Source organism: Mangifera indica, chromosome 17 (assembly GCF_011075055.1).
Source record: "Mangifera indica cultivar Alphonso chromosome 17, CATAS_Mindica_2.1, whole genome shotgun sequence".
NCBI lineage: Eukaryota > Viridiplantae > Streptophyta > Magnoliopsida > Sapindales > Anacardiaceae > Mangifera > Mangifera indica.
In genome coordinates, this window is record NC_058153.1 from 2,411,627 (window position 1) to 2,437,100 (window position 25,474).

The 25,474-nt window shown below is 34.9% G+C and overlaps 2 protein-coding genes and 2 pseudogenes across 3 annotated transcripts in view; 1 reads left to right on the forward strand and 3 right to left on the reverse strand.

Moving 5' to 3' along the window:
* Positions 1–22,906, reverse strand: part of LOC123200472 (GTP-binding nuclear protein Ran1B-like) — a 36,369-nt gene extending 13,463 nt beyond the window's left edge. The window contains exon 1 of one of the 2 annotated variants that reach the window (XM_044615669.1): positions 22,841–22,906. In XM_044615669.1, the coding sequence (XP_044471604.1) occupies positions 22,841–22,843 (3 nt within the window). In that variant the 5' untranslated portion in view covers positions 22,844–22,906. Of the gene's footprint in view, positions 1–4,624; positions 4,653–22,840 lie in introns of those variants that run through there. The other variant, XM_044615670.1, reaches the window with a different exon arrangement.
* Positions 4,881–6,774, reverse strand: LOC123200476 (annotated as a pseudogene).
* LOC123200509 lies at positions 15,163–19,842 on the forward strand (annotated as a pseudogene).
* LOC123200473 lies at positions 20,924–22,054 on the reverse strand. Its single transcript, XM_044615671.1, has 3 exons — positions 21,883–22,054; positions 21,300–21,580; positions 20,924–21,159 (listed from the first exon to the last, which is right to left on the reverse strand). Exons 1-3 carry the CDS (start codon positions 21,971–21,973, stop codon positions 21,067–21,069), a joined length of 465 nt encoding a protein of 154 aa, XP_044471606.1. The 5' UTR covers positions 21,974–22,054; the 3' UTR covers positions 20,924–21,066.
* Positions 22,907–25,474: the final 2,568 nt, after the last annotated feature.

Consider the following 25,474-nt stretch of genomic DNA (forward strand, 5'->3'; position numbering starts at 1 on the left):
GGTCGACGCATTCGACCGATCTCCCATCTCCGACTACAAAGGACGACTAAGGACGACCTTTTTTCGCCCAGATCTGGACGACGAAGCGTCGTCCAGATCTGGAAGAACAGATGAAGGACGACGCTTCGTCGTCCTTCGTCGTCGCGTCTTCCAGATGCGACGAGCGACGAAGAGAGAAGAAGAGAGACCTGGACGACGAGCGACGAAGAGAGGTCTCTTCGTCGCATCGTGCGACGAAGAGATCTCCGTCTCTTCGTCGCATCGTGCGACGAGGAGATGAAGATCTCTTCGTCGCACCACCGCCGTCGCACCAGGAGAAAGAGGAGGCCGGTAATGACGCCGGAGAAGACGTCGGGAGATGAAGTTGAAGAATGGGGGTGAAATGCTAGTTTTGAAAGTTATGGGAGGCGGCTGTATTTTGAAAAATATGGAAACCCTAGGTTTGGGGGTAAAAATATTAGTTTTTAAAGTTGAGGGGTATTTTGTCATCTGTCGTGGGGTGAAAATGTTAGTTTCTAAAACCTAAAGGGGTGAATGGTAAAACTCTCACATCAATTTTGAGAAATTAAATTGAGGGGTATTTTTGTCATTTCATCTAACAAGGGTAAAATAGACATTTTACCCTTATGCAAACAGAAATCATCCATTTTAACAGCTCACGGGTGGAAAAACTGAATTTTCATCTGCCGTGAATATTAATTTGAGAATGCATCAAAAGTTGGGTGGGAAATAGTCCTTCTCCCTTTTAAAAAATAGAATCTCATTATCTATAATCTAATTTCATTAAATAAAAAAGATAAAAAAAATCATTTTGTAAAAATTAGTCTATTATATTTTCTTTTCAAAACATAGAATGTGTGGAGGGTAACACAATTTTCAAAAATAATAGAGCTATTAAAAATTTTTCAAGAGTTTTTAAAAATTTTGTTTTTAAAAACATAGAATCATATAATTAAATGTTATTTTATTTATGTATAAATTTATAAATTAAGATTAAAATAATATTTAATCATATAATAACATATTATTTAAATACTTACTTATATACTTAAAATTATCTGCACAAAACATATTATTTCTTTTAATAAATGTAAAAAAGAATTTTTTTGTCTTTTCTTTAAACTAGCTTAAAATCAATATGTTTAGGGGATTTCTTTAATTATTATTTTTTTTTTTTGCAACAAACAATCTCCTTCTGATCGAGTCTCTTCTTTACAATTGTATCGATGTTATCAAATAAGCCACACTCTAAATTTATTAATTGACTCCACAACTTTTAACATGTTTCATATGGTAACATATCCTCACAGATAAATCGATTTAACATGGGACCGTAGGCACTTTTCCTACTTCCACAATATAGAATGAGCAAGTGAGCCCACAAAAATTGAAGAGTGAAACAAATAAAACATGTGATGATATTAATTTGTGCAACATGTATTATGTAGTAAAACTATGTATGTATATACAATTTAAGTATATAGATAATATATTATTATATAATTTAATAATTTTAAATTATAAAATAATAAATAAATAATAGATTATCTATAAAATCAATTATGTGTTAAAAAGTTGTGTATATTATACTAAATTAAATCACTACATAATCATATTTTAAATGATTCGATGAAGCTTCCCAAGCCAAGAAGGATGCAGGAAAGTTCCCACAATAATGGAAGTTTTGTTTTGGATTGGTAATCCAATTTGACCATATTGATAAGGTTATGGAATATCAAGCAACCAATCATAAGGTTATGGAAGTAAAATAGTACAAATTGTTACGCTATTCAAATAATATAGCATGCATTACAGATTGGAAACATATTCTTTCTTGCCATGATATACATGAATACTTTCATTAGCTGTTATGAAAATTTAATATATAGAAATATTTAGGTTCAATCAAAATACACCCAAAAAAAAAAAAAAGAAATGCAAAGAAGCCAAAAAATTATTTTAAAAATTCTCTTACGACTTCAACATTATAAAATTTAGCCATTATCTTCCAATGGCCGTATTCATCAAAAGAATGACAGAGAGATTTTAGGCTATTTCTTGAAATCTTTGTAGTATCAATCGAACCCGCATAAAGAGAAAGGATTCCTTGACTTGAAGATACTGAGTGTTCACAAACCTTCTTCAAAACTCAAATCTTGTATCTTATCTTCCACCATCATTGAGATCAAACCCTGCACTAAAAGAGAAATATGTTATCATAATTTGGATATATATTTTGTTATGTAATTTGGGTAGACATATAATATACTGTAGTGTGATAGAATGATTTTGAATTAAAAAAATAATACTCAACCAAATCATAGTATTTAGCGTTGCTTTTAATTAATATTGAAGATATATTTAGAGAGAGAAGAGAGATAAGTAGAAAATTACTGTTGAAATTCAATATTGATGGAAGGAGCGGTGGAGGAGTTGGTGATGGCGGCAAAGCTGCCTGTGACAAAACAACGGTGGTGCCAGAATCAGAAGGCGGAGAGGCAGACTGAAGAGCATATTAAAAAAATGTTGATTTGAATAGTGACGCCGGCTAAGCAACTGTTGGGCTCCATGGCGCTTATGCATCTAACCAAATATTGACTCCCACACGAGGTGCCATTGTCCCATTACATAAACCATCGCTGGGGGCTCCAAACAAATTGCTTGATGGAAACTGCATTTGATCATTGCCACAGCATGCTGTGGCTGTACCTATATATGTATGTATCAAAGTTGAATAAGCAGTGAGGAAAATTAGGGCTTCAATCCTATGAAATGCGGGTGAAATTTTGTATATATACTTACGTAAATATGGCAGAGTATACCAGGCAGCCGTTCCTACGTCTGCATAAGAGATGTAGATTAAAAGCTGCAGCCATGAATGAAAAAAGGAGGATGGTGACGAGCAGCCATGGCTGTGGCCACAGTATTTTTGCAGAAGCAAGAGGTTTCAAAGAAGTCTCTCCCTTTTGCTAATTATCTTCTAGGAGATAACCTTTTGTCCCTGTAGTTTCCAGCGGAATAGGGAACATATAGAAATTAGATTAAAGACTTGAAGATTAATTTGGTGCAGTTCAATTGAAGATTCAAAATTTTAAAACCATTTGATGGGACACAACACAACTTCTCAGAGACGATAAAGCTAGAGTGGGATGGTCCCAATTTCTGATTAGAGTTGCTTTTGGTGTTATTCTTTAAGCCAAAGGACTTATTCCCACCCAAGGTTTGATACATTTCAAAACTCTCACTCTCAACTTTTCAAAAACCATAATGCCCGTCGGTCATCTAATTTCTGTTACATTTATTTGTTAGTTATAAAGGTAAAATATCATTTTACCAATAATATTATAAAAATATAATTTTATCTTTTTTTTTTTCAGGTTTTAAAAATAAGATATAATTTTTTCATAAAAATTATTGGTGGAGCATGTTCCCCGTTGGCAAATAGTGCAGCACATCGATCAGCAGAAAGATTACTCATCCATACTTCAACAAGAATAAAAAACATATCCTGTCTAATTCTAGATACCAATTCGAAAGATTTAAGAAAAAGAATTATATTTATCATTAAACTAGTGGAACATGCTTCACTCATGTGTCAATAAGAATTACATAATGAAGAGAGACAAAAGCATAAAATGTACAAAGGTTAAAATAGAGCATTATTCTTAAAAGAAGAATGAATGACCGCATGAGACGGTAGGGAGAAAGCAAACAAACCTTGCCATGACAAAGAGTTCTCTAACCATTCTAGAGCCTTCTCCAATATATTTCTGAACCAGAAACCCTGATGAAAGTACAATCAGTATGATGAACCACAGCTCTAGCCACCAGTGTTTTTCCAGTACCAGGTGGTCCATATAGCAACACACCCTGTTATGTAAGAGAAACCAAAGAGAGAGACTGAGTTTGTAATCTGTACCCAAGCGACAAGATGAGCAAATAGATGCAATATAGCAACACTCAAATTAATAAAAGCGTATAACTAAAATATCCAGGGTTTAACAAATCATCAAAGAATTAATTAGGTCCAACTCGTTGACGGTTCGAAGAATTATTAACATAAACCATCAATCACTCACATATCAAGGGTTCAAAGAATTAATTAATAATACACTCAAATTATTAACATAAACCATCAATCACTCAAACAAAGTGTCTAATATAAAAACTAATAAAAGGGAAAGTAGTTCTAAAAGGCCTATCGCTTTTCCTCAAAACTCCTTTAAACAGAAACAATAAAAGAATGTATTTCCATTAACTGTTAACATGAAACTTCATGTCTCTCTAAGTTACACATTATATTTCTTGTTTGCAGTCTCTTTTACAAATAAAAATGGAAAAAACCAAACATATTGCAATATTAATTTAAAAAGAAAAGAAAACGACCACAAATCAGAAATAAGTAACTAATCAGTAAATATACCAGTGCCTCCATCACCGACAATTACAAGCTTGAATCTCGGGTAGTCGACAGTCTGCTGATTTGGCAAGGCCTGACATACAAGAAAACATAAAGATTCATCCCGTTAATAAACCTACCTACAAGTTTCGGAAAAAACACATCAAGATCTGAAATTGTTAAATGAAACCTAGAGTATAGCAAGAAGATCAAGGAAGAGCTTACCATTAGTATATAGCGCTAGAATGGGCGATGAAGGGAGCAGAGATATGATAGACGGTGAAGACAGCGATGAGCACGAGCTTACATGGGAGTGAGAGATTTTAATTGAGGTTCCAGAGTGGCTTTAACTTAATGCTACTCTACCAACTGTTGGATTTAATTACTTTTTACTGATTCTTCTTTGTTCTGGAACATCATTGACCGTTTGATCTTTGTTTGCCTCAGTGGAATGTGACCTGCTTTGCCTTGACTTGCCTATTCTTCACATCAACCTTGTTTCCACAGAGAACAATAGGTATATTCTCACACACCCTAACATTGCAATGATAGAATGTTAAATCGATCACATATGCAACAACAAAGCCACCTAAGAAAAGCTGAAGTTAAAACAAAAAAGGAAAATTTCATTTAAACACACAGGCCCAGATCACAATGCCATGTAGGAACATTGTTGTACGTCAAGCGGGCAGTAACATCGAACATTATGATGGCACATTGCCCATGGATGCTGCATATGGTGATGGAAAACTGTTAATACAATGTAGGAGGTCCAACCAAGCACACATAACTAGCATTACAATCTCCAATGGAAAGGAGAACCTTCATAAAAACTGGATAATATTATTCCCAGAAGGGTATGGAAATTTTAGTATTATACTCCCGTATCTATGATTGGTACCATTTGAATCTAGATCTACCCAAACCATAGCCCATAATTTTTCGCACTTGAGCTAAAGCAAAAACAGCTCTTTCCCATATAAAATTCTATCCATTCTTAGTTCCCTTATACATTCATCTAATCCCTGGATAGGAATAAGAGACACATCAAAAGCAAGATTGAAGCTATACAAACTGCAATGTCATCAGAGAATCATAGTAATGCAACAATCTGCTAAATAACAATTTCATGGTATAAAACATTTCAAATCATCCTTCAATTCATATATGCAATGCTCACAATATACAGTAGGTAAAGAAGTAGAAACATGATATCAGCACATTGATTAGCAAAATTTTATCATGCTTTGATGAGGTCTATTTAAAAACATAGAGCTTCAATGAAGTCTATAATTCCGATATTAACTTACTAGTAGCCATCTCTGAGCCCACCAAAATTTTCTTGCCCAGCAGTAAAAACGGATTTTACCGCAATTAGTAAAGAAATCTAATGGACGAACCTCCACACCAATGGTTGCTGCATAATGCAATTAAAGAGATATATAAAAATGAATACAAATATATCAAGTGATTAAAAACAGAAGATAATAAACAAGCCTTATACAGAAGCACTTACGTTCATACTTCTTCTCAACCTCCCCAGTAAGATGTCTCTTCACAAAAGTAGTCTTACCTAAAACATTTTAAAACACTCCGTCGAGCCCAAAACACAACACTTAATAACATAAACCATCACTCACTCAAACAAAGCGTCTTATATAAAAATTAATAAAAGGGAAAGTAGTTCCAAAAGGACAATCGCTTTTCCTCAAAAACTCCTTTAAACATAACTTAAACAATAAAAGAATGTATTTCCATTAACTGTTAACATGAAACTTCATGTCTCTCTAAGTTACACATTATATTTCATGTTTGCAGTCTCTTTCACGAATTAAAAATGGACAAAACCAAACATATTGCGATATTAATTTAAAAAAGAAAAGAAAACGTCCACAAATCAGAAATAAGTAAATAATCGGTAAATATACCAGTGCCTCCATCACCGACGATTACAAGCTTGAAGCTCCGGTATTCGACAGTCCGCTGATTTGTCAAGGCCTGAAAAACAAGAAAACATAAAGATTCATCCCGTTAATAAACCTACCTACAAGTTTCGGAAAAAACACATCAAGATCTGAAATTGTTAAATGAAACCTAAAGTATAGCAAGAAGATCGAGGCAGAGCTTACCATTAGTATATAGCGCTAGACTGAGCGATGAAGGGAGCAGAGATATGATAGACGGTGAAGACGGCGATGAGCACGAGCTTATGTGGAAGTGAGAGATTTGAATTGAGGTTCTAGCGTGGCTTTAACTTAACGCTACTCTACCAACCGTTGGATTTAATTACTTTGTACTGATTCTACTTTGTTCTGGAACATCATTGACCGTCTGATCTTTGTTTGCCTCAGGTGTATGCACTTCTTTCCGCTCCGCTTTCTTCATGAGCTCAATCAAATTTCAAACTCATTCACGTCGTTTATTAAATTCTGGTGAAATAATTTTTCCCACCCAAAGTATACCGCAATTTTTTCCACCCCTTAACTTTAAAAACTCCAAACACCCGCCCATAAAACTCTTTAGACTTTAGTCTCTTTCCCTCCCCCCCCCCCCCCCCCCTCCACCTTCACCCCCCAAACCTTAAAAACTGATAGCTTGCCCCATGGCAAAATTTTAAAAAATAACATTCCTCCCCCTTTAGTGTTTTGTTTTCAATCTTTGGCTCCAAATCCTGGTTAATGCAACTAACTCTTTAAAATTTAATTTCCTTTTCCCGCCTTAAACTCTAAAAACTGATAGCTTGCCCCAAGGCCAAATTTTAAAAAATGACGTTTTCACCCCTAGTGTTTTGTTTTCAATCTCCGGCGCCAAATCCGACGCCATAGCCGGTCACGATAGGTCCCCGACGCAGCATCATGCTCCGGCAGTCTCTCTGCCCTCCTCTGGAACGCCGCCCCACGAAGATTTCGTCTGGGAAGACGAATTCGTCTTCCCGACGAAGAGCTTCGCCTGGGAAGACGAATTCGCCGCGAATTCTTCTTCCCAGGCGAAGATTTCGTCTGGGACGAATTCGTCTTCCCAGGAGAAGAGCTTCGCCGGGGAAGACGACTTCGCCACGAATTCGTCTTCCCAGGCGAAGAGCTTCGTCGGGGAAGACGACTTCGCCACGAATTCGTCTTCCCTGGCGAAGAGCTTCGTCGGGAAGACGACTTCGCCACGAATTCGTCTTCCCACACGAAGATGTCGATGCTTTGATGCCCGACAAAGCATGTATATTCTCGCATTGAAACAAATATTTTAGAGATTCGTGCGCCTCGTTAGACCTTGACATATTGAGCTATGCATGAGAAGTATTTGAAAAGCATAATCCACACAACATACTGAGAAGTCTTTAAAAAGCATAATCCACAATACCAAAACAGAATCCGATACTAAGTTTAACCAGTACGATAATACATGCCAACAAATCGCACTACCAAATCCCAAACACATAATGTTGCAAAAATTATTCAAATGACAAACGAAAATACACGTTGAAGGGGCATAAACACGAGCACGAATGTCCGTGGCTCGCCAGTGACTGCCCTCTACGCAAATGAATCGCCATCATCGTCAGGAAGAAGCCTGACTACCTGCTGCAGCAAGCTCCGGTTCATGCCTAAGGGAAACAAAAAAATTACAATCAGGCAGTGCAAATTGTTCAGACTGAAGAGAAGAATCCTTAAATTCCAAACTAAGTGACTGCAGGCCTGAAGACTAAGTTCACTTACTGTTGCGATGCAGCCAACTCTGTGTGTACTTTTACGAGACCAACGGCAGGAGAGTCGACGGTTTTTCTGGTTAACCACTTAAGGAGAACTGCAATCTTTAAAACAAGCAACAGGGCGGTCAAAGAGGCGACAAGCAGCTTGAATCCGTTGATGAGGTCCTCCTCCATCTTAGATAGCATGCGAGAGACGAGATATCTTGTTTAGAAAATGCTGGTGGATTGTGGCCTTTTTATACAAGAGGATTGAGACCCCTTAACACTTTCATCTTTCACGCTTTCATCCATCACACTTTCATCGACTTTCATCTTTCACGCTTTCATCCATCACACTTTCATCGACTAAGACTTTCATCGATTATTAAGACCCCTTAAGACTTTCATCGATTAAGACCCCAAATGCATTTTACGACACCATCCCCCCCAAAGCTACCCCGTGCCCAAATTTCCTTCAAAGTTTGAAAAATGATAATTTTTTCCCTAAGATTTTTTCCTCTATTCTCTGACAATGATCCACTATCTCCAACCGTTGGCCATCCTCTCTCTCATTTACCTCTCCCTATCAACCTATTTCCGACCATCGATCGATGGAAATCATCTGAAAATTCATACAAAAGTAATTTGGAAATCTTTTAGGAGCAAATGTCTAGATTTTTAAACTATTTCCGTTGATCAATGGTCGAAGAAAGGCAGAGAGGGAGAGGTAAGTTGGGAGAAAGGACGGTCGATGGTCAGAGATGATGGATTCTCATCAAAGAAAAAAGAAAAAAAATCTTATGAGGAAAATTGTCATTTTTTAAATATTGAATAGAAGAAAATTGTGATTTTTAAATTTGAGGAAGAAAAAATAATAAAACTTTAATTCTTTAAAATTTTTTATTAAATAATAATTTTACTCTTAATACCAAATATCGATCGATCTCATTTTTATCGTTGTCTTCTCAAACAACGTCTCTCAACGTCGGATGGATTGGGGTGGAGTTGAGGTAGGCGTCGGAGGAAGGAAAATCGTCAAGAGGGAGAGACGGCCCGCTATGGCGGTGGAGAAAGTGAATGCGTTTTGAAACTAAACCCTAGGAGAGCAATATGATTTTTTTCAAACTTGGTTTAGGGGAGAAAAATTAGTTTTTTAAATTTATGAGGGAGATGAAATCATGTTTAAGTTTATTTTTAATATTAACTATAAAATGATGATTTTACCCTTAAAATTAATAGATATAAATAGTTATGGGTGAGTAAATGATATTTTCAAAATTAACAGGGAGAACTTTGAGCCTTCAACATAGTTTGGATGAGAAATATTCCTTTGACCTTAAAAAAACATTAATAATTACAACTTATTTAACACAATCTTATCATCTTCTGCCACGTAAGCAACGTAAGAATTTTCGTACGCAAAGTCTTACGTCATGTCCGTTGAGAAACCATCCTTTTATCAACGGTCCTAGTTACTCCGTTTGAGCCTTGAAATAGGAAGCGCGGCGAGAGGCGATGGCTGAGTGAAAATGTAGCGCTGAGTAAAAGCCCAGTCCAGCCTTAAGGAGTGGCGAGCCCAAGCCTCATCGGGCCTAGGAGGATGGGCTCCGGTTGAGTGCCTAGGGCTTGGTCCCTTGGATTTGGCTTAGTGCCTACTCCCAAGGACTGAGCCTTAAAAAATTATAAAAATACCAATTTACCCTTAATGATCAATTCTTTTAAGGGGGCGTTTGATTTGGATAATATTTGATTACTAAAATAGAAAGATTATCTTGAAGATAGATTACTTAGAAGATTACTGGGTATAAATAATTACTATGTTTGATAAAATTTGATAGGTATAAATAATTATTGTATTTGGTTAAAGGTAATAAAAGAGTACTAGTAGTTTATTTTACTTAAATGTCCTTGAATATAATTATTTTTAAATATTTTTTATATTATTTGTCATATTAATTAAAAATAAATTTATTTTTATCTCAAAAAATTAATAAATAATAATATAATTATAATAAACTCAATATTACCTCAATAATATTTAAATACCTAAAGTGAAAGTGGTAATCAGATTATCACTTATATTACCTGCCACGTCAGCATTGGTAATAGAAGATTACTGTAATATTTTATTACTAACAAACCAAACAAAGAAATAAAAGATAGACTATCAAGGTAATCATAAAATCCTCCAACCAAACGTACCCTAAATGTATTATTCAAACTCGTTTCATTCTTTACAAAGCATTCTGATCTTTTTTCTCGTACTACATTATTACTCTCAAAACTTTTCCAAATTTCATCAACTTTTTCTCAATATATATTTATTGACTCAATTTTTTTTACTTTATTAATATTAGTAATTATTTATATTATAACAATCTCATATTAATTTATATTTTATTTTTTATCCAAATTTATAATGAATTTCCAAAATTTTGGAGCGGGAGATCATCATCTTCTCCTGATTTTAATAATAATGATAATAGGAGTTAAATCACATATCATATTATATATTAAAAACTTAATTTTATGTATCATATATTGAGTATTGTATCACATAATATGATTTTAATAAATAAAATTAATAAAAAATTTAATTAATATATCATTATTTTGAAAAATATTATAAACACTCTTAAAAATTAAAATTCTTTTATATATTTTTTTTAAATATATCAATCTGTATTGTTAATATATATATATTATATCGTATAACATATTTATTTTATCGCATTAATTTAATATACCTTATAATATATATTATTTTCTATCTATATTGTACCATATGATACATATCATATCGATAAGTTTTTGATAAGTTTGGTAATGATTATTATACTATCTCCTTCCCCCCAACCGGTACATATGTGAATTTGTCCAACCAACAATTGAGTATTTGGGCCACATCTTGAGCCGTATCGGGTGGCTCCCAAATCAAGCCGTGGACAACGGTTTTCACAAGGCTGCAACGGGCTACCAGTCGAGGACGCATCATGGGAAGGCTTGGAATAAGGGCAACAAGAGTTTCCAAAAGTAAAAGCCTCTTGAGGTTGCTCTTTACCTCGAATAAAGGAGCTCATTCATTACAGCCACTTCATCGGATGGTATTTTAGCAGTCAACTGACAAATGCATCTTATCAGGATGAGCCAATGGTAATAGGGAAAGAGATAATGTCGGAAAATCTTAAACATGTCATTCTGTAGATTCTGAAATTCTGTAAAACAGTAAAATATATCCGAATTCAATTCTGTTCACATTTTGATGATACAAATGTGTTTCAAAGATTCGACGCAAGTTATTATTTTCATGACTCCATTTACCTGAATGCTGTATTTTGGATTCTATACCTGAGAGACTATCTTCTACATTTTTGTGTCTGCATGATGGGAGAAGCAGAGAAAACTTCTGCCTTCTGTATTTGATGCGTTGATCTTCTTCAGGGAGTGCAGGAGTTGGGAACATATTTAAACATTCCAATTGCCACCTCAACTTTCAGTGAATTGCCCATAGAAACCCAATTACAAACAATGCAGATAATGAGAATTGTAATGCAGGTAATGAGTCAAGGAAAAATACAAATTAAGCTAAAAACAAAATCGATTGTCTAGATATTTAAATTGATTGAACTGTTTAGCCTCCAGGACCACTATCACTATTTCCTCGCACTTTTCATGTTTCCAGCTTTCATTCTCAGTACCTTTCACAATCCCCTGTTTCTGAATTTTCCACAATTGAACAGAGAAAATTGCTGTACAAGAGGCAATTACTTCCCCATTGAAAATAAATAAACCAAACATCTTCCACCACCTTGACTAATCCCAAAATCATTCCTTGCTTCTTTAAAAAAAAAATTTTCAGGTAAACACCTCATGACCCGCATTGAATAATATCATCACATACAATTTTTTCTTTTTTAAAATTATATCATATAATAATAAGATATATTTTTTTTTATTGACATAAGCCTATACATCTCTATCCCGTTAAAAGCAAAAAACAGAGGCGATTCAACAAATAATAAAATTATACATAATTTTTATATATAATTTTATATACAAATAAAGATATGTTATTATATAATTGAATATTATTTTATTTTTATTTTTTAAATATTTAATCACACGATAATATATCATTATTTATGTATAAAATTATATATATAATATTACTAAAAAAATAATAAAACTATATATATTTTAAATACATAAATAAATATATACTTAATATATATTATCAAATAATTAAAAAATTTTAAATTATAAATAAAATAACTCTAAAAATAAACATATATAACGTTACTCAAAAACAAAACAACAATAATTACAAGTTATTTAACATAACCATATCATCTTCTTCCACGTAACCAACTAACCATACATCATACCCCACTTACTGATACATAATAAAATTATATTTCATCAACGGTCATAGCTACTCCGATTGGACCTTGAAATCGGAAGCGAGGCGAGAGGCGATGGCTGAGTGATACATGACGTCATGAAAAGAGGTGTCTTTGGTCATCATCCGGAGCTGCTTTGCCTTCTTCTCCGTGAAGCAACCCGGCGTGAACCGAGAAGGCTTCATAGATTTCACCTCAAGAGCAGATTCCAACTGATCCGTTTTACCGTTGGAGTCAATGTAGTCGGGTTCGGAGCGCCAGCCAAAGAGCGGGGTCCACCAGTTGGAGGAAGGACTCCTCTGTTTGCTGGAATCAGGTTTCCGGGGAGCCGATGATGCACAGACTTGGATTCCGGCAGGCCTGAAAGAAAGGAGATTGGTAGCCATATGTAATTTTGTGTGTATCTATAAGAAAGAGGAGAAAGCAGAGTTGAGAATTGATGTGTTACAAAAATAGAGAGAGCTTGAAAGGAGGTTAGATCAGAAATGGAAGTAAACAGTTCATTGGGGTTAGTCTTTTTAAGGACATGGCGATGGGACTGAGAGGGAAAAAAATAAAAAGGCAAATGGACAAGAGGATAAGGTTGGGCAAGTGGTGGGGTTACTAATTGACCTTCTTAAGATCCTTTTTTACCGGCTATTCCGGTTTCTCTTCTTGTGTACGATTAAAGGTGGGTCTGGTTTTTTTATGCGTGTGGGGCTGGGTTAAGTAATTTGTCGGAACTTAGAGGGAAATCAGACATAAGTTTCGAATGGAAATTAAAGTCCCTATATCCGAGAATGATAGATTAAGTGGTAATAAATGGGTGCATTATTGCATCTAAATTTATCTATTTAATATAATTAATTTAATAAAATTAATTTGATTTTAAAAAATGAATCAATTTGAACAGAGTTTTTCATTATAAAGGAAAAAATTAAGTTACTTTTGTATAGATTTAGCAAAATGGATGGATTATCCATTTAAAAATGGACACACATGTTGGATTTTTTGACTCATACTCATAGATAATGCATTTTTGCAGGTGGGTTGAATGTCTGCGGGTCATCCGTTTTTGTTTTCTATTTATTTTTTTTTTCTTTTTAACATTAAATTGATAACACATCTAATATAAATTTTATATATTTTCTCTTTTTTTTTATATAAAATAAACTCAAATTTATCCTAAAATTAAAAAATTTATTACGTTGAAAACAAATTTAAATAATATAAGCAATAAATATTTATTTTATGTTTAATATTAAAATTTTTCAAATTTATAAAAAATATTTTTATAATTTAAGATAAATTTTTGTTTCTTTACAAAATACTTATGTATTTAAAGAGAAAGAAATATTATAAATTAAATTTAATAAAATATTAAAAACAAAAAATTAAAAATTAAAAATTAAAATTAACAGATGCCCCGTATTCATAAAGTCGAGTATGGGTTTTATAAATTATTACACTATAAATCAATCTGTTTTCCACTGATACCCACTTTATCTATATACGAATCGACTGGGCCACACTCGATGTGATCCGCCTATTTGTCAGCCTTCTCCTGTATGTGCACCCACTTACAAATAAATCACTTTTATTACAGTTGGAAATGATAAATAGAACTGTTACATAAACTGAAAGCAAAAGTTAGAGAAGTACAGCCACTCTCTTACTTTGATGTCACTAAAGTGGAAGCAAAGCTTAGGATTACATAATATCCCACCATCACAAAAGGACTTCATTAGCATAAGGTAAGAACTTAAATAATAATAAACTAAAATGGCTGTAAAATCAGGATAAAGTAGACATTCCTAGCATGTGTTTTAGCTTGACTAAAGCCTTCATACTTTAAAGGTTTACTGAGGATGTCAGCCACTTGGTTTTCAGACCTGCAATACGTCAACTCAATCTCTTCTTTGTTAACTTTTATCTCTCAGAAAATTGAAGCTTGTGTCAATTATAAAAAAATCTCTCCAGCTAAATTTTTTGTACCCTAAATTTACTCTATTTATCGATTATTTAAATATAAAAATAAATTAAAATAGTATATCTAAAAATCTTTAATTTTACATGATTTTTTACTTAGTTATATTCTGAAATCGCTCAATATCTTTATTGTATATTGTATGACAATTTGGATAATTTAGTCTATCCAAAATCTTAATTATTATTTTGAATATAACTTGGGTATTTTATCAAAATCTTATATATCTTTTCACATGAAAATATATATCCAAAATCTTAGATTCTTTTTTTGAATATAACTTAGTAATTTGAAGGGACCAAAAAAGAAAAAAAAACAATGATGTGGCACAATTGCAAGTAACTTACACAAAATTAAATAATTATATTATACAACGGCAGACTAGGGATACTGTCCAAAAGAACTGAGAGAAACAAACATGATTGTGTGTAATGCTCAGAAGTTAGAAGTCAGAAGCCTTATAAATGGCGTGGGCGAAGTTTATGTATAGTAGAAGAGGAACGAGAACGCCACCACGGATGAGGGAGGAAGAGGATATATATCAAATATTTAAGAATTTAGTGTTGAAGATTTAGATCATTTGTGTGAATATTCTCTATATTTCCTCTTCCTATTATCACAACATTGCACGATATAAATTAGGAATTTACTGATTCTGTTTTGAAATTCATTCATAATCGATATACAACTATACAAATAACAGGCAGTGTTAACAATGGCGAGCCAGAGAAACAAAAGTGTGTTTAGAGTTTCAGTCTGCGGCCAAGAAAATATAGAGCAGTTGTCAAGAGATGGCAGCCAATACAGTTTGTCAACCGGAGTTATTCCGTCGCTTGGAGCAAGAAGCAACCGGAGAGTCAAGCTCAGAAAATTTATTATTTCGCCTTGCGATCATCGTTACAGGTGTTTCTTTCTTCTCTGTATATTAAGATTTAAGTCTTTCCTTGTTGGCTTATTCGTCATAATTGTTTTCTATAAATATATTCTTTTTCCCTTATTTGGAGGTTTCGGAAAAAATGGCATTGAGCCGCTTGAAGCGTTGTTTTTAACCCTGACGGCATTACAATTTTCAAATCCATTCTAACTAATGGGTACTGTTGTTGTTTGTGGTTAAAATTTTATTTATAGATAACTCAGCTCTTTCTTTTGACTCCTTTTGCTAAAAATACGGTAGATTCGAATTAAATTAATTTAAATTTATTATTAATTTAATTTAAATAACTATAAAACAAGTTTGAGTTTAAATTAAAGGGTTTTTATATTATTGAGTTCAAGTTTAAATTGGCAATGCTTGATTCATCACGTTTATAAGTTTAAAAAAATTTGATTCAAATTAATTAAAATGATTTTTTTATTAACATGTATTAAAACAATATCATTTTGACCAATTTTGATTTGAATATAGAATTGAGTTGAAATCTACTTAAGTTTGACTCATAACTATAATCAAATTTGAGTTAAATTTATATTCAACTCTTCTCAAATTGAATTAAATTTAAACTAAATCTTTTCAAATTAAATCAAATTAGAATTAATATCAATTCAGCTCAAATTCATCCCAAACGGGAGGTATTCTTAAAGAACTTGAGCAGCTGCATTATTTATTTATTTATTTTATTGATACGTATCTGTTTGTGATTTTTTTTTTTATTTTTAGTTCTTTGTAGTGTTCTTAATCTTTTACAGAGAACAATTATATTGAAAGAATTAATTTGTTGAAAATTGCTAATAAGAGTCAAGAAAAAGTTTTAAATTGAGTTATATTCCCCCTTCTATCATGATTAACTGATTATAGAGACAAATTAGTTGCAGCAAAATTTAAATTCTTGTTTTTTGCAACTATAGTTGTTCGCAAGGCTGCTAAGAGCTATACTTAAAAGGAACACCTTTTTGCTAAAAATAGTCTGATTTCAACTGATTCTTGCAGGATATGGGAGAATTTTCTTGTCCTTCTGGTTATCTACACTGCTTGGGCGTCGCCATTTGAATTTGGGTTCCTTCAAAAGCCAGAGAAAGCACTTTCCATCACTGATAACGTTGTTAATGGATTCTTTGCCGTCGATATTGTTCTCACCTTCTTGGTAGCTTACCTTGACAAAGCCACCTATCTGCTTGTCGATAGTCCAAAGAAGATTTCTTGGAAATATGCAAGCTCCTGGTTTCTCTTGGATGTCATATCCACAATCCCATCTGAACTCGCTCACAAAATCTCTGCTATACCTCTCCAATATTATGGCTTTTTCAGCATGCTTCGCCTTTGGCGTCTCAGAAGAGTTAGTGCCCCGTTTTCCAGGTATTATTATTATTATTTTTTTGGATATAATTTGATTTAGATGACTTAGCTTTGATACTATTTATTTATTGGAACAGATTGGAGAAAGACAAGAACTACAATTATTTTGGGTTCGATGCTGTAAACTTATTTTTGTAAGCCCCAGAAAACTTCTTTGGATTATGTCTCTGTGGAAGAAATGCAGTTTGTTAGTTTTATTAGCCCTCATTAAGTATAGGACTCTCATGGTAGGTCACCTTGTTTGCGGTGCATTGTGCTGGATGCTTCTATTATCTCATTGCCGCGCGTTACCATAATCCTCACAGGACCTGGATTGCAGCAACCCTGGGAGACAACTTCATTGAAAAGAGCATTTGGACTCGGTATGTGACTTCAATCTACTGGTCTATCACTACACTAACAACTGTTGGCTATGGGGATTTGCATCCAGTTAATGCAAGGGAGATGATCTTTGACATCTTCTTTATGCTCTTAAATCTTGGATTGACTGCATATCTGATTGGTAACATGACCAACTTGGTTGTCCATGGAACTAGTCGAACCAGAAGATTTGTGAGTTTGATTCTTGTTGTTTTATTTTTGTAAGTCGATTGCTTACATCGGGTGAAGATCCTGACGTTGCTGGTTCTGTTAGAATGCTAAGTGCTGTTTCTCTTTTTGTTTGTAATTTAAATTATCAGAGAGACACCATTCAAGCTGCTTCAAGTTTTGCTCAGAGGAACCATTTGCCACATCGCCTACAAGATCAGATGCTGGCACATTTGTGTTTGAAGTACAGGACTGATTCTGAGGGACTCCAGCAGCAAGGGACTCTTGATTCTCTTCCTAAAGCCATCCGATCAAGCATTTCCCATTATCTTTTTTACTCTCTCATGGACAAGGTGTACTTATTTCGTGGGGTTTCCAATGACTTGCTTTTCCAGCTGATCTCAGAGATGAAAGCTGAGTATTTTCCACCAAAGAAGATGTCATTTTGCAAAATGAAGCACCAACAGACTTCTACATTCTTGTCACCGGGGCTGTGGTAGTTGCTGAACTTAACTGTACATTTTAGTATTCAATAGTGGACATTTCTGCCCTTTTTTTTTTTGTTCTTTATTTATTCACCTAAAGTTGAAAATTGGCTGCATTCTGCAAATGACAAGGAATAAATTGCATTTACATTGAGATTTTCATAAGTTCAACATTTTAAATAATGGAAGCTAATGTTATGAATTCATTTACAGGATCTATTGATTCTCAAAAATGGAACTGAACAGGCAAGTATTATTTTTTTAACCACTAAGGAGACTAGTTTATTAATACAAGGGTCTCTTGTGGATTGAAAAGTCCTTTTGTCCATAATGAAAAATATGATAGCTAAATCATGTTAAATAACTGCAGATTGTTGGGGACGCTAAAGCTGGTGAAATTTGTGGAGAGATTGGGTTACTTTGTTATCGGCCGCAGCTTTTTACAGTGCAGACAAAACGATTGAGCCAACTGTTACGGCTGAACCGTACGACATTCCTGAATGTTGTTCAAGCTAATGTTGGTGATGGAACGATAATCATCAATAATCTTCTCCAGGTTTGTATATTTGGGATACCATAAGTTCATCTAACTGTATGTAGAACACTTGGGAGATCATAAAATATTTTGATGCTCAATACAATCGGTTCTGTTTTTTTTTTTTTGGCTGGTCAGCATTTGAAAGATCTCCAAGTCCAGGACCCAACTATGGAGGGAATTTTTATTGAGACTGAGAACATGCTAGCTCATGGGAGAATGGACTTACCTCTCAGTCTATGTTTTGCTGCACATAGAGCAGATGATTTACTGTTGCATCAGCTGTTGAAACGAGGCCTTGATCCAAGTGAATCAGACAACAATGGAAGAACACCTCTGGTTTGTGAAATTCTTCTTCTCTTATTTCTGCTGAAATTAATATCTGATCACAGAAACTAATGTTTTCTTTTTGCCTTTATGAACTTTTTCTTTATGACATAGCATATAGCAGCATCAAAAGGAAGTGAAAATTGCGTGCTCCTCCTACTCGATTACGGCGCAAATCTTAACTGCAGAGGTATGCCCATAAATAAGTAAATAATTGGGTTTGTATTGCATCCGTGTTAACCCATAAATGATAAATTGACGTTCATATATGGCAGACTCAGAGGGTAATGTACCATTATGGGATGCAATGCTGGGAAATCATGAACATGTGATTAACCTTCTTATGGACAATGGTGGAAACCTTAAATCTGGAGATATGGGTCACCTTGCATGCACTGCTGCTGAGAAGAACAACTTGGAATTACTTGAAGAAATTGTTCACCATGGTGGGGATGTCACAAAGCCTAGGAACAATGGCTCCACTGCTCTCCACGTTGCAGTTTGTGAAGACAACATTGAAATAGTCAGATTTCTCTTAGACCAGGGGGCTGACATTGATAAACCAGATGTCCATGGCTGGACCCCAAGGGAGCTAGCTGATCAGCAAGGACATGAGGATATACAACTCATTTTCCAATCTTTTAAGGAGACTAGAACTCAGCCTATTGGCAGGTTTACAAGTGAGCCAGCTATTAGTGGCTTAGCCAAAGAAGGTTCCTTCCAATCTACCGATGGGACATGCAACCAGGGTTGTCCACGGCGCGGGATTAATAACTTCCACAATTCATTGTTTGGAATAATGTCAGTTGCTCACACAGTGGAGAAAGACTTACTTTTTTCAGGTAATCATTCTAAGCATGTCATGGCTGTAAGTGTTAATTCTACAAGAGTGACAATTGGTTGTCCAGAAAGGGGAGTAATCACAGGAAAGCTTGTGCTACTTCCAGCAAGCTTGCAGAAACTACTTGAAATTGGTGCTAAAAAATTTGGGATCTCAGCAGGTAAAATTTTAAGTAAAGAAGGAGCCGAAATTGATAATATAGATGTTATTAAAGACGGCGACCATCTTATTTTTGTCAGTGATGGTGATCAAAGCTCCTTGAGCCGTGGGACTACTGTGTAATTTTTGTTTTTGTTTTTCTGCTACATGAAAATCTAGCCAAGTTATTGGATTGGGGTGGATCAGAAGAAAGCTATCAGTCACCTCACCTCTCTTATTCATTGTTTTATTCAGTTTTATATATCACAATTGAGTAATATTATTTGTACTTATTTTTAGTATATAATGTTTGTACATAGATAATGTATCATTGTATGAATAAGTGTACGTATCATTTTATCATTAATTCAAAATAATTTAATTAAATAATGATATATTATTTATATACTAAAAATATGTATGTATAATTTTATTAATCAAAATTTTGACAAGCAAGTGTTTGCACTGGAAAGTGTATTATGTAGATAAAGAGAAGAAGTTAGACAGGAATCGACCCGAGGGCGAAAATCGTCGGATGAAATTTCATTAATCAAAGTAACCGCATTACACTTGAGCTTTAGTTCAGGTTTTCCGGTAAATTAGTACGCTGGGTGACTCGCTTAGAAGGAAAGGCGGCAACAACAGTTCCCGTATTCCTTGGCAGATGGTAGCTACCTAATTTTTGATATTATGTATTAAATATTATATAATATGGTATAATTTTAAATACTAAAATATTTTAATTATAAACATATTTAAAATTTTAAAATTTTAAAATTTTTCATATATATTATCACTATATCATCATTTCCTCTAAAAAAATATATCGATTCATATCAATAATATATATTATATCATAAGATATGTATCATATTATATGATATATCTATTACATCATATTAATTCAATACACCTCATGCACGTATCATTTTTTTTGTATCATATCATAAGTATTTTTGAGAGGTTATCAATAGTCATATAAAGAAAAAATAATAATACTACATATGCAAACAAATTATATAAATTTATTCATACAACTTATATGGTAAGATCCAACTGAATAATTTTGAATTGAAAAAAAATATATAAAATTTGATTAAATAATTTTGAATTAAGAGAAAAAGTTTATGATTTTCTTGTTTCGAAACATACAAACTCATGCATGTATCACGACTTCTAGTTCTCTCACATGCCACAGCCATGTATGTATCAGAGTGACAAAATTATCAAAGACATGGCAGGGCAACCAAACATTTTCAAGCAAAGCAATGCGTATAACTGCACAGATATTTATGAAACCCCATTTTCCTCATTATCAGCTTTGCACAATTTAGAGAAAAATGCTAACATTCTTTTTATTCCTTGCTATAGCAAACAAAATTTGCCATGCAAATATACACTGTAGCTTTTCCATGCTGAAAGATTTCAAACATTACAGATACGTTGTGTATAACTTACCCTCCCACCCATCATTACAAAAGCTTCATCGTTTTTAGACGTTCTTCATGTTCCAGATCCAGTTTAGGCAGTGTGTAACTACCATGAAGATCCTCCACAATGTACTCCTACGAAAGGTTTTAAACAGTGAGTGTTCGATGACTCAAGTATTGAAGCATCATTGTCTACGAAATCTACTTTACCCTATCAAGTATCTGTAAGGTACAAAAAACAATTTTTTACAGGATAGGTGTGATTCGGTGATTACCTTTGTAAGCTCTCTTTTGGTGAGAATGTGGCAGTGTCGCTGCCAGATCTTCTGAATTGTGGCAGCAAGGAAACCGTAGGCTATGCCAAGAATGGCGAAAATGACAACAAAAACAATAACTAGGGCAAAGCATGCTTCCATAGACACAGGAAAACAATCCAAAATACCCCAGCCATAGCAGCAGTTTTGGCAGTTAGTCATCCGTGGGTCATTAGTGCTCAGGGAGGAACAATGTAGTATGAGCCCAAAAAATCCAAGCAGCACAAAGAAGGCCATGACCCCCGATATTGTTCAAACAGACCATATTAGAAAACATGTGTCTATTGGATAAAAGCACACAGAGATGCATCAGGAATTTCCACAAGTCACTCCTTGTACCCAGCATTCTAGACACCATGCAGGTAGAACGATCAAACAATGGCACACAATGACAAATGGAACAACAAAATTAGGTTCCATATAAAATATTCAAAATAAGAATATGATGACAAATATGAAGCATTTCAAACAGTCAATTGAGATTAGAAATAATGTATTTCCAATCAAATATGCATATACATATTACTGAATTTAAAAATTTTACCTATACAATAGTAAAATGGAATAGGATGCTTTGACAGGATACGATCCCAACCATCACTGAATGAATTCCTGAAGGTCCCATCTTTATCCATGAGGTAGGCAAAACATCTTTGTTAGAGAAACAAAGAGTTCTCTAACCATTCTAGAGCCTTCTCCAATATATTTCTGAACCAGAAACCCTGATGAAAGTACAATCAGTATGATGAGCCACAGCTCTAGCCAACAGTGTTTTTCCAGTACCAGGTGGTCCATATAGCAAGACACCCACCCTGTTATGTAAGAGAAACCAAAGAGAGAGACTGGGTTTGTAATCTGTACCCAAGCGACAAGATGAGCAAATAGATGCAATATAACAACACTCAAATTAATAAAAGCGTATAACTAAAATATCCAGGGTTTAAAAAATCATCAAAGAATTAATTAGGTCCAACTCTTTGACGGTTCAAAGAATTATTAACATAAACCATCAATCACTCAAACAAAGCGTCTAATATAAAAATTAATAAAAGGGAGAGTAGTTCCAAAAGGACTATCGCTTTTCCTCAAAACTCCTTTAAACATAAACAATAAAAGAATGTATTTCCATAAACTGTTAACATGAAACTTCATGTCTCTCTAAGTTACACATTAAATTTCTTGTTTGCACTCTCTTTCACGAATAAAAATGGAAAAAACCAAGCATATTGCAGTGTTAATTTAAAAAGAAAAGAAAAGAAAACGACCACAAATCAGAAAAAGTAAATAATCGGTAAATATACCAGTGCCGCAATCACCGACGATTACAAGCTTGAAGCTCGGGTAGTCGACAGTCTGCTGATTTGGCAAAGCCTGAAAAACAAGAAAACATAAAGATTCATCCCGTTAATAAACCTACTTACAAGTTTCGGAAACAATACATCAAGATCTGAAATTGTTAAATGAAACCTAAAGTATAGCAAGAAGATAGAGGAAGAGCTTACCATTAGTATATAGCGCTAGAGTGAGCGATGAAGGGAGCAGAGATATGATAGAAGATGAAGCCGGCGATGAGCACGGGCTTACATGGGAGTGAGGGATTTGAACTGAGGGTCCAGCGTGGCTTTAACTTAACTTTACTCTACCAACCGTTGGATTTAATTACTTTTTGGTGATTCTTCTTTGTTCTGGAACATTATTGACCGTCTGATCTATGTTTGCCTCGGATGTACGGACTTTCTTTCCGCTCCGCTTTCTTTATAAGCTCACTCAAATTTCAAACTCATCCATATCGTTTATTATATTTTTTCATAAAATAAATACATGTAAATCCACGAGTGTTTTTTCAAACATTTGAACTTTGATAAGAGCTGGCAGCGAGGGCCGGCCCGGTCCAATCTTTGCTGGGCTCACAAATATAATAGACCCTATTAGGATCTCACGAGAAAGATTTGCGGGCTCCCTTGATACATTCAAAAAAAAATAAAAAATTACGAAAATTAATAATTTCCAAAAAATTAAAAAATTGTTTTTGTGGTTTGGTCTGTAAAAAAACATACGAAGGCACTGTGGATCATCTCTGGGGCAGAACATGACCCATGGCACGCTCGTCATTAAAACAAATATAGTAATTTCCAGCAAGAGAATTCAGAACATGACCCTGCAGCGCGTGTTATGCACGCGCTATGATCCAAGAGAAATGTCACATTCATGCGCGTCTCCTTCTCAGAGGCGCGTGAAGGACAGAAAGGGCGCGTGATGTCACGTGGCTTTTATTTAGAGGCGCGTGTAACGTGTAGATTTCTTCATTTGGCGAGTTTACAGTCCCCAGACATGCCTGTAAACTTAAGGTATGCATGAGAAGTAATTAGAAGCACAATCTACACAACATACTGAGAAGTATTTAAAAAGCATAATCCACAACACCAAAACAGAATCCCATACTAAGTTTAACAGCACGATAACACATTCCAACAAATCCCATTACCAAATCCCAAACACATAATGTTGCAAACATTTTTCAAATGACAAACGAAAGCACAAGTTGAAGGGGCTTAAAAGCCTGCACGAATGCTTGTAGCTTGACAGTAACTGCCCTTTACTCAAATGCATTTCCATCATCGTCAGGAAGAGGCTGACTAGCTGCTGCAGCAAGCTTGGCTTCATGCCTAAGGGAAACAAAAAAATTACAATCAGGCAGAAGAAATTAACAACATTAAATTATGCCTAGGGGGAGTGGCCACAAATTGTTCAGACTGAAGAGAAGAATCCTTAAATTCCAAACTAAGTGATTGCAAGCATGAAGATTAAGTTCTCTTACTGTTGCTGTGCAGCCAACTCTATGTTTACTTCTGGGGGAGCAACAGCAGGAGACTCGACAATTTTTCTGGTTATCCACCAAAGGAGAATTGCAACCTTTAAAACAAGCAACAGGACGGTGAAAGAGATAACAAGCAGCTTGAAACAGTTGAAAAGCCCCTCCTCCATCTTAGATAGCGAGCAAGATGCTGTCACAGGGGTGTTCCCCGTACCCTGTGCGGCATCCTCGAGGTGCGGACTGTCTCGAGGATCAGCCTGTGCATGCGTCCACATAGTGGCATCGAATCACTGGTTTCGTCCTGCCTTGGACTCATCAGGAGAGCGGCTCCAGCTCCCGACCAGTTTGTGCGGGGTTGGCCTAGTCCCCCCTTCAATGCCGGGTGAGTAGCATTGTGCACGCCCCGTGGCTGGAGCACTCCCAATCGCATCTATTGCCTTCCGAACCCAATGATCACGCATACTCATTCTTTAAGATCGCCATCACCTCATAGCTGCCCAAAGCCTTGCCACAGCTCTCAACTTTAGCCCGTGACAAACCTGGTATCAATGTTGAGTTGTTCTGTTATCTAGTCAAATAATATCCCTATTGTTAAGGGTGGTATTTTCTGTTTGTTTTAGTCTTTCCACGTCTCTAGGAGTTGTTAGACGTGGGTTGCTTATTTCTTGGTCAAGCTGTTATGTAAGGCTATTTAAGAGCCAATGTTTTTCTTATTTCTGAATAAGACGAAATCTTCAGTACCAATATTCTTTTCATAAGCTTTTCTTTTGTTATTAACATTTGGTATCAGAGCTCCATCACGGGGCCTGATTAAAATTTGAAGCAGCAATCTTCAACAATGACGTCAGAGAGTTCATTTGTGCAGCCATCAATTCCAAAGTTTGATGGGCACTACGATCATTGGGCAATGCTCATGGAAAACTTCTTGCGTTCAAAGGAGTATTGGGGTTTAATCGAGACTGGAATTCCTGCAGCAGCAGAAGGTGCAATGCTTACAGATGCACAGAGAAAGAACATTGAAGATCAGAAGCTGAAAGACTTAAAGGCGAAAAACTATCTATTTCAAGCATTAGATCGTTCAATCCTGGAAACGATCCTTAATAAGGATACAACAAAAAACATATGGGATTCTATGAAGCAAAAATATCAAGGAACAACTCGAGTCAAGCGTGCACAGCTGCAAGCACTTCGAAAGGAATTTGAAGCTCTTCACATGAAAGCAGGAGAATCTGTAAATGAGTATTTTGCTCGTACACTTGCAATAGCAAACAAGATGAAAGCAAATGGTGAGAACAAAGGAGATGTTGCTGTCGTTGAAAAG